General features: G+C 36.6%; 1 protein-coding gene across 2 annotated transcripts; it reads right to left on the bottom strand.

Annotated features, from left to right (window-relative positions):
* Window positions 1-3,233: 3,233 nt before the first annotated feature.
* On the bottom strand, window positions 3,234-9,676 carry LOC133689347 (ribonuclease II, chloroplastic/mitochondrial). Of its 2 annotated transcripts, none has more exons than XM_062109177.1 (14): window positions 9,392-9,676; window positions 9,036-9,189; window positions 8,834-8,947; window positions 8,677-8,754; window positions 8,462-8,593; window positions 7,498-7,719; window positions 7,116-7,298; window positions 6,885-6,947; window positions 6,665-6,771; window positions 6,424-6,573; window positions 5,684-5,843; window positions 4,665-5,060; window positions 4,271-4,495; window positions 3,234-3,908 (listed from the first exon to the last, which is right to left on the bottom strand). In XM_062109177.1, the coding sequence occupies exons 1-14, from the start codon at window positions 9,586-9,588 to the stop codon at window positions 3,786-3,788; spliced, it is 2,304 nt and encodes a 767-aa protein (XP_061965161.1). In that variant the 5' UTR covers window positions 9,589-9,676; the 3' UTR covers window positions 3,234-3,785. The 2 variants fall into 2 exon arrangements, with proteins under 2 accessions (XP_061965161.1, XP_061965159.1); XM_062109175.1 differs by having other exon boundaries at window positions 9,302-9,675.
* Between the last annotated feature and the right edge of the window lie 144 nt (window positions 9,677-9,820).

The raw sequence follows: 9,820 nt of genomic DNA, 5'->3' as shown, positions 1-9,820 counted from the left end.
ATATTTTACAAAGATAAAATGTCCTCTCTCGCCCCTTGCATCAGGAGAAAAAAACTCTCTCGCCTAGTATTTCTTATGATCAAGATATATAAGAAAATGTTTTATCGGAAAAGGATTGAAGAACCTTTTTGAATTATTTCAAGGTGTCTTTTCTTTAGCGATAAATCTAGAAGAAAGTGATTAGTTATAATTTTCCCATCCACAAAAAAAAAAAAAAAAGTTTAGCAATAAATATTGTTTTTGTTCGAGAAGAAGAATAGCAACAGTTGCTATGACTTACGAGGGATTATATAAATTCGAAATCTTTCTTGACATCCATAATGAGTAAGATTTAATTAAAGAAGGAATTTTAAAGAAATAATTCATCTATTAAAATTTAAAAGGTCAGAATTGAAGTGACATATCACCCCATCTCTAAAACCATACGAGGTTTTTATCTATTTTACGATATGGAAAATTTATTTATCTTAAAAAGTTCAAGAATTAAAAACTAAGATGAAATGGTAAGATTAGGTTTTGAGTTTGTTTATCAATCATTACAGGTTTGAATATTTTAAAGATCATTGAAGATTTAATAATTATTAATTTTAAAATTTATAGAATTAATCAAGATACAAACTACTCGAAAACCATTTGAATAAAAAAATAAAAGGTTAAATAGCAAGTGGTACTGAGATATATTGAGTTTAAAGATACAATTAGCGCAGCAATTTGTCGTAAAATCTGCTAAAACATAGATAGTGTTCGACCGACTCATCTCGGAGATGAGCTTTGGTAAAGCTTGAAAAACTACGCCCACACGAACATGGCATAGCACATGAGAGAGAAGTTTTATGGAAAGCAGGATCAAGGCGGGTGCATGGGGCAGGCACAAATTATGAACACAAGCATGTGGGTGTGGCCGCCTTAATTATTGCAAGGGACAAGACCAGCCACAAAAACAAACGTGACCTAAGCCATGTGATCGCCGTCTTCTCCGCTTCCACTTGATTTTCTGTCCAGTTTCGGTGGCCATTTCCTCACTCAACATGTTTACACCAAAAACATCTTTTGATCCGTCAGGATCTGGAAACTCCGTCAGCTCACACCATTCCAAAATTCAGACACTTACTAGTTTGTTGAATCCGAGAGGTTGTAGATACAGAATATTTGAAGCATGTAAACGCACATTATAGAGATCTATTAGGTAGAGATGTAGAAGGAAAACAAAAATATTGCTTCCAAAAACGTCAATGGTTTTTTTTTCCCTTTTCCCTGAAATGGCTAAAGGTTAAGAAGTAAGAGAATAAAAAGAGCAGTTAATCCTAAAAACTGGGTTTCATTCATAAAATTCGAAAGATGGTAAGGTCTTCTAAAAAGAAACCCTAGAATGCTGTCTTATTTTTCATAGATTTATGTGGCTGTTGGAGAATTGCAAGAAGTGAGCAAGCAACGCAAAAGAGTGAAAGTGGGCTCATGGCCTTTCATTTCCTGCTATAAGTCTATTACTGAGAAATAGAAAGCCCAGACACAAATGGCGTCCTTCTCCCTCGCCTGAATTCCTTATCTGGCAGGGTCCTGGCTGCTTGAGAAGCAGGTCCCACAACACCATTCACAGTCTGGCCTCAGGAGGTAGCCATGCAAGCTGGTAAGCACAGTAATGCGTCTGGTGGCCGTTACGATCACGGCAAGCATTAAAAATTGCGCTATTGTGACTGTGAGAAGACAGACCACATGCATATGAAGACAAACCCTGAAATTACCCCACCATGCCCGAAACCCATAAAAGGCTAATAGCTGATGTTTGTTTTAATCAAAATCATGAGGATATCATCCAGTACTGTTTGCAATTTCCTTATATATCAAACGCACTCCCGAAACCACCATGAATTAACATGTAATGATCAGAACGATGCTTGAGCATTAAAAACAGTTCTAACCACCTCTCGTGGTAGCTGCTTTCCCATAATGTGTTTTTGCGGTTAAACCATATTTTTAAAAAGTTTTAATTTTTTTTTCTCAAATTTTTTTTTTAGTATTTTTGAATAGTTTTAAGGTGCTAAGTTTGAAAATAAAAGGTATTATTTTAATATATTTTCAAATAAAAAAATATTTTGAAAAACATCTACCACAATTTCGAACACTACTTTTGTTGTTAGAGGATGAAATTGAAAAAAAATATTCAATAAAAAAAGAACAAAAAAAAACCAAGTGAACTTAGTTAACTTTTTAAATCCACGACTCGGGTCATAAGATCAGGTAACTCTATAAAAAGCAAATAAAAAAATTATGAATCCTAATTAAAGAAACATTCGATTAAAAAAGGATAAAAAAATAAACTGGATTAATTTATCAAACTCACGACCTGGGTCATGATTTCAGGATAATCCCATAAGAAAAAAAAATTATAAAACTGAATTTTCAACTAACTTAATGTTCAAGGATAAAATTAAAAAAATCAATTACAAAAACAACCTAAAAAATGACTCAAGTTTACCCGAGTTAACATGTTTAACTTACAACGTGAGTAATAAGGTCATGATAAATTCATAGAAGGCAATAAAAAATTATAAAACTCTACTTTAAATAGATCTAATATTAAAGGTTGAAATCGAAGAAAAAAAACTAAATCTATAAAGGTTATGTGTAGCCTAAAAACAAATTTAAAAATTATGAAATATAAAATTTTCAAAATAAATTAATATTGGAGGATGAAATTAAATAAAAAAACTAAAGAAAAATAAAACACAATACATCATATCAATAAATAATATCCTGATTTAACCACATCTTTAGTGTTTTGTCAATGTTAATTCGGCTGTTGCCTAAATCAACCACTCATTCTAATGCAGCTATCCTTCTAATCTAAATAAGAGTGTCTTTGTCTCAACGTTTTTAGGCTAGTACGTGTGATCTAGGGCTGCATAGCAAGGATCACACATTTTCAACTTGCAAAGCATCCCCTCGCCTCTAACGTGAACCTGGCAAGAAAAAAGAAAAAGAAAAGAGAACTCATTTTCCTAATAATTCTCTCGGTTTTTATCAATTATAATCACGAGTAGTTTTTTGCAGTTTTCCCAAAATTACAATAATAGGGAAATCGCCAAACCAATGTTTATTAGGGGGATGGACTTCAATCTAATTTAACAGTTACCCCTGTCCATGCAAATCCAATATTTCACCACCAGTCACCATGCAGGTTTTCAGCATATAACTTGTCCGACTACAAGACGTGTTTGGAGACGAAACAATCGGGATCAACACAAATGGTAGATATGGGGAATGGCTCAAAATCTTGCTACATTAAGGATATTTACCAAGACTATCATGAATGGTAACTGGAAATTTAAATCTCACCACTACAAACTTCTTTCTGTTCAGAAAACTTAACAAAGATACGAGCAGGCTGACCCCAAGTAATGCGCCAATATGCATGTCAAACCGGTCGTTTAAAATCTCCAGAACCGTATAGACGCAACAAGTTCGAGGCAATTTCTGCTTGTCAGATTATACACTTCCATGAGCATAACCGAACAGATATATGGCTACTGAAAGTTATTGCACAGACAGTAACTTCTGCAATGGTGATGTCTTTATGGATCCTCCATCGACAGTGCAATTGATCTGTTCCAAAATCTGCACTCCGAAGACTTCAGAGGTTGCATGAACAATTTAGCATAAATGACCATCCTGTCGTATAACAATATCATCAGAGAGGATATAGTCAAGAACACGATGCCTTGGGATCATTTGGGATTGGTGGTTCTAGTGATAAAAATTCTTTCAAAACAACCACCTCATGTCACTTATACTACAACCTCCTTAAGGGAAATAATATCATCACGTGGATGAGCTTCTTCTACCCTAACTTGCACTTCATCTCCTATCTGTGTTCCCAGAGACACCCAGGCAGTTGCTTGAAGCCCCACCTGCAGCATTAAATGTTCAACTTGTTACTTCTATCAAATATTACAGGGGAGAAGCGCTCAACAATGTGCAAGGAATGGAAATGGCAACAGCTCAGGGTTTCATATTATATGGAAAGACGAGGAATAAAGAGTGAATACTTAAGGAATGCACTAATGTTCAACTAATAAACATGATCAACCACCATGGCATTAAGACAACCTGAGAATCCAAAGAGTTTAGGGTGTTTGGATCTTCCCTTTTTTTTCTGTTCCTTTTTCTCCTTTTTAGGTTGGAGGATGAGGGATTGGGGGAGAAGAACGGAAAGTGGTTAAAGTGGATTGGGAAACAGGCTTTACTTGTTACTGTAATAAACTATCCTTACCTCAACTAGTAGCAGAGCTGCAACCCGATCTTTAATGAACCTGAGAATCAATGCACGATATTTTTTCTCCTTTGGTTGCCTTTTCAAGAATTCTATCATCCAATATTGAAGACTGCTGCTGCAGAGCCTCCTTACTACCCTAGTTTGCATGTTAATTAGTGATGCCATACCCTCCAGCTGACCAGCAGAGAGAGGAGGGGAGTCACCTCTAAGAACTGCTTTGACCTACATGCATCCACAAATGTTTATTAGTTTATATAGCTTGTACGGCCCATGTTCCGGCGACAACGTAAATATCATTAAAAAATATATGTAGTCTTATATGAGAAAGTAAAAGGGATGTTCAAATAAACTGAAACAAGTTAACGCATTGACATCAATTTAAGAAACTCACCTGATAATGAGCAAGAAGATCCAAGTATCTACGGATGGGAGAAGTAAACTGAACATAACCAGGAAGTCCCAAGACTCCATGGCGTACAGGTTTCCTGAAATCGATTTCAGCACCGCGCATTATTCGAACAATAGCTGTGCTCCTGACAGGTCCTTCAGGAAGATGTGCGAATGCAGATACATCAATATTTGATTGGGGCTGCCCCCTATAGGGTAAAGGAATATTGTTGCAAGAGCCATAAGTGGCTATAACTTCCCCACAAAGTAACATCATCTCAGAGACAAGTCGCATTGCAGGGTCAGCCTGGTTTTCAACATAGAGGTTAATTGAAGGCTCTGGATCTTCTGGATTAGGGACCTTGATGCGAGTTTCTAATGTGGCTGTGTCAACTGCACCCTGAAAAATGCATGAGCACTTAAATGTCACAGAAATAAGAGTCCAAGAATCTTGCTACAAGGTCATAGATTATCTCAAGAAAGTCTTAAATATATTGGCCTTGACAACCTTACCCTTCTGCACTAAAGTGACAAGACTTCAAAACCTAATCATGAACTCAAGCACATTACTGTGTAACTGTAAGCATAATCAGTGATTTGAGAGTAGATTATCATTCTTAAAAAGAAAAGAGTTCGCAACCTTATTGAGTCAGCACAACCCTCCATGCAGAGACACTATAAAAGTGAAAACGATAGGTATACCAGTTTCTAAGAAACAAGCGCATGTAAAATATGCATTTGTTTTTATTGTTATCCCTAATCATCAATGTATCCATCAGATATCATTAATATCTTCACAACTATCAATTTGTGGAAAGCCTAAAGCCATGAATACATATTGCAAAGCAGCTAGTCCTCTTAGCATAATCAGTGAGAATAACTTTCAGTGATAAAATGAAAATTATCCAAGAAAGATTCTAAAAATAAAAGGTACTGAAAGGAAGAGGGAAAAAATTGATCAAATCCAATCTTAACAGTTTTGTACATATTTAGAACATAATTTGATTGTATATTCAAACCAACCTGTTCACAACGCCACTGTAACCGAAGAGATGCAGCCTCAGAAAGAAGTTTTAATTCAGCTTCCTCATCCAGGTTCATATGAAGCAGCTCAGATGCACTCTCGTATGTCAGCATATAGGTTGGTTTAATGATTGAGTTATCCACAGAGTATTCTGCAATGCTATCCAGCATAGGGCATAAAATGGTCTTTATTAATAAAATAACATCTTTTACAAGTCTTCAAACTTCAGTTCACAAGCATTTTTACAACCATTCTAAAATAGAAGTACTGTTGATCAATATGTTGATGAATCACAGACAGTGGTACCTAAGAGAATATTCTCTTGTCAACACCAAAGTTCAAAATATGGAATGAAATTGGCAAGCAATTATTACCAATTTTTTACAGGCCCAGAGACCAGGTCAATAATCTAGAGAACTTCGATAGATGTGGGTTTACACTACAGTGACTTCCAAATAGCCAACAAAGCACAGGATAAAGTCTCTGATGGCTTCCTACAACACACTTATTTAAAGTTCTCAATTGTAAATTTGTTGGTAAAACCTTAGTTGAGTAAAATCAAAAGCCATTTCAAAGCTAGCATAAGAGATAAGTCTCAAGACATCTAAAGTACCTATATTGTTTATGAGATCCTAATCTGCACAGCATTCCTGAAGTTCCATTTCTACTAGTACAAACTAGAGCATTGCAAATTAAATCTCACAGAAAGCATATCCAAGAAATCTATTTTACCACTTACCAGCCATCAGAATGCAGAATAACAGATACAGTAACAGCATTGCAAACCTCTCCCTGTTTCAAACTCATTCCTTCCATCGCAAGTTTCTCTGGAAACATGGGATAAGTAGCGGTGGGCAAGAAAACAGAAGTCCCTCTTCTCATTGCCTCTCTATACATTAGGAAATGCCTCAACATTTTGAACATGACTCATATAAACAAAAGGTAGTTCTTCATCTATGGAACAAAATCCCAAGCAATACCTGTCTACTTTACTCCCTGGCTGTACATACCGTGCTGGATCTGCAACATGTATCCAAACTTTAATTCGCCCATCCTGTAACCTCGTTGCACTCAATGCGTCATCAAGCTATAGGAAAACCAACACGATTCAAGATTAAATATCCATACAGTAGGAAAAGATCAAGGGCAATTTAGAAGTCTCACAAAAGATGCAATCCATAAACATGCAGTGGAAGTTACCTCATCAGCCTCGTCAACATCAATGGCATAGACTTTCAAGTGAGTGAGATCTTTTCTGTTAATCTAAACACAAAGAACACAAAATGAGCAAGAAGAGTATCAGACAAAAAAAAAATAGTATAAGAGAACAATTCATATATTGTTTTCTTGAAATTAGCCAGGAAAATGCTTGTATCCCTTGTTCGAAACTTGGCATACGCAACATTAAAACTAAAAGGGAAGCAAGCCTGCCTTGTCTGGGTCAACCGGCTCTGATAGAAGATCTTCAGCAGCTGATATGATCTCATCTGGATGATCAGTATGAATGTTGAGCTTCAACATATCAAGATTGACATGGACAGGAAAGTATCCAATATCTATGAGGAGGTTTAATGCAGAGGATGCTGTTTTCCCCATTCCCATTGCTGTGAGGATCTGACCCACCAAATAAAAGGGAAAAGAAAATCATATGCAGAATAGCAGATGTTGAATACTTAAGAAAAAAAACAAGCAGCAATGAAAAGATATCATGTCTTCTTTTATTCTTTTCATGAAACTAATGCTTCCTGAAGTATTTTGTAGGAGGTTTCATCTGGTTCAGCCTAGCAAACTTGGTGAAGTTAAGAAAGATTACCATCCCTGCAATTCTCTTTTGGTCATTGCTTTTGCATGCATCAATTGCATATGCTTCAAGAGACTCAATTTTGCATCGGATTTTCTCTTCAACCACCCATGAAGTTTTCGGGGGTTTTGCATTTGAAGGCATTGCCTTGGCAGATTTTAGTAGTTGCACAAACTCCTGAAGTTCTTTCTCAGCAGCTTCCTTTGCAAGCTTCCTACGCATAAGTTCTTCTACCTAGCTTTTCAAATAAATGGAATTTCGGTTACCATAAAATAGAAGAAAACTAAAAACATTGAATTTGCAAAAGGTGATCTGCTAAAAAACATACATTAGTAATAGATCCACTTTAAAGTTTAAACAACTTATTTACTACCAATATTAAGACCACCAGCAAGAAGCAGGAGTTAACAAAGAAGAAGACGAAAATTAACCAGGTTTCAGTTGAACAAGACAATCATAGAAAAGCCTGATCTCATCCTTAAAGGCATATCAAGCCAGTATAGTAAGAAACCTAGTCCAATTCCAGACAAATGCCTCTGCAAGTTTAAAATCGTTTTGAGGTGGGCAAAATAGAAAAAGCTTCAGACCAGGAGTAAATCATCACAATCCTGTTGGGACAAGTGCCTTAGTAATATATGATCAAAGTAATTATATATACACTAAAGAAAAAGGTAATAAGATATAGCTCCCTGATTTCTTATGTTATAGTTGCTATGGATTTCCTACTATGGAAGCAATGGAAACAAGATATAGTTTTACCAGGATTCATTATAAATTATCCGCTACCACAGCAAAAACCAGATAATGCAACTGCTCAGATGTTAGCAGTTTTAAATCATTCATAGCTGCTGGCTTTTCTCAAACCACAGTAACATCAAATGAAACATAACATACAAAATCCATAAATCAAGGCTAGCAAGAATTTTATGCCTCCATGGAATAAATTTAATGAAATATAAAAATAAGAAGCATCCACCTGCATAGTAGGTCGAGGCCCATAAATAGAGCGAGAACCTTTTGTCTCCAGCACAGTGAAATATAGATCATCCTTTGATAGCAAAAGATGGGCACAATAACTTTCAAGAGGCTCCACGCTGCCAAAAATCATCTGCAAATTAGGGCAGGAACATCATTAGTGCAGAAGTGAGACATGAAGCTGTAACAAAAATTGGAAATTCTAAGGTAGAGTACCTCGGCTAATTCTTCTGGTGTAACTGACTTATTCTTTTCAAGAAGCTCAATCCAAGCAAACTCAAGCAACGAGGAGTCCTGCACCATATTAAAACATGCTAGGTTTATGTACACACACACTTATTTAAAACAGCGGCCCATAACGACATGAACTAACCAAGTTTTGCTGAGCTTTCTGAATAAAGCTTGAGATTTGGGTTTGGTCAAAATTATCAACACCGGGAACAATATAAGTAATTTGTTGGGGTTTAATCGAGGAAGTAACACCATTCTAAACTACACAGAGAAAGCACAATAATCAGTCATTTAATCTCAAGCGCCTAACAAAAACAAAACCTTAGTTGTGTTTCTACTTGAACCTGATCGTACACCATCCAATTCTTCTTTCCATCACGTCTCTGCACCACTGCCAGCAATACTCTCTCTGAATCCTTCTTGAACTCCACTAATAATCCTTTCTCCACCGCTTGGTTCACCAGTTTATCATCTAAAGCCTCTCCACCCGTCGTTAATCTGCCCAGTCATTATCATTTTCCTTTTCAATTACACACATCAAAATCACATAATAATAATTGCAGATATTTCTTCTTAATAATAGATTAGGAAGGTCAAGATGAGACGGAACTTGATAGCAGAGCAAATGCCTTGGCGTTTGCGTTTGCGATAAGAAGCCAGCTCTTCCAACACCGTATCAACGAAACTTTGAAGGGAGTACCTTCGTATATCGCCATGACAAAGACTTGGAAGGTCGAACCGGAACATAGGGAAGCCAAAGCCTGATTTGGAGTAGCGGTCATGGTGCGAGGAGGAGGTGGTGGTCCTCAAATGGCTATTGAGACGGCAGCGGAAGGAAGAAACGGGAGGTGATGAGCGAAATATAGAGCAAGAGTTAACGGCTCGAACCGAAATCATTTTTTGTAAGAGAAGGAGAAGAAGAAGAAGCCTCTCTTCTCGGTTACGGATTTTTTCTATTTTTTCTTTTTCTTTAGATAAGCTGAGCCAACTGTCTACTCTTTCAGAGTTGCTGAAACGCTGCGTTCAAAACCTCTTGTTGGGCCTGGGCCTGATAACTTTCAACAATCAAATACAAGCTGCACCCCTTTATGATCGGACACATGATTTCCTGAAACTGTACGCGCTCCTG

Source organism: Populus nigra, chromosome 3 (assembly GCF_951802175.1).
Source record: "Populus nigra chromosome 3, ddPopNigr1.1, whole genome shotgun sequence".
Classification (NCBI taxonomy): domain Eukaryota; kingdom Viridiplantae; phylum Streptophyta; class Magnoliopsida; order Malpighiales; family Salicaceae; genus Populus; species Populus nigra.
The sequence above is the reverse complement of the archived record's forward strand: the minus strand, read 5'-3'. Positions and strand labels throughout refer to the sequence as shown.

Bases quoted from the DNA above. Each gene is read 5' to 3' on its own strand.
- LOC133689347 (XM_062109175.1), bottom strand. From the start codon at position 9,588: ATGATTTCGGTTCGAGCCGTTAACTCTTGCTCTATATTTCGCTCATCA. The intron at 8,948-9,035 runs GTTCAAGTAGAA...TGTGTAGTTTAG, and splicing joins ATTGGATGGTGTACGATCAG to AATGGTGTTACTTCCTCGAT. The intron at 5,844-6,423 runs GTAAGTGGTAAA...TATGCTGGATAG, and splicing joins ATTCTGCATTCTGATGGCTG to CATTGCAGAATACTCTGTGG.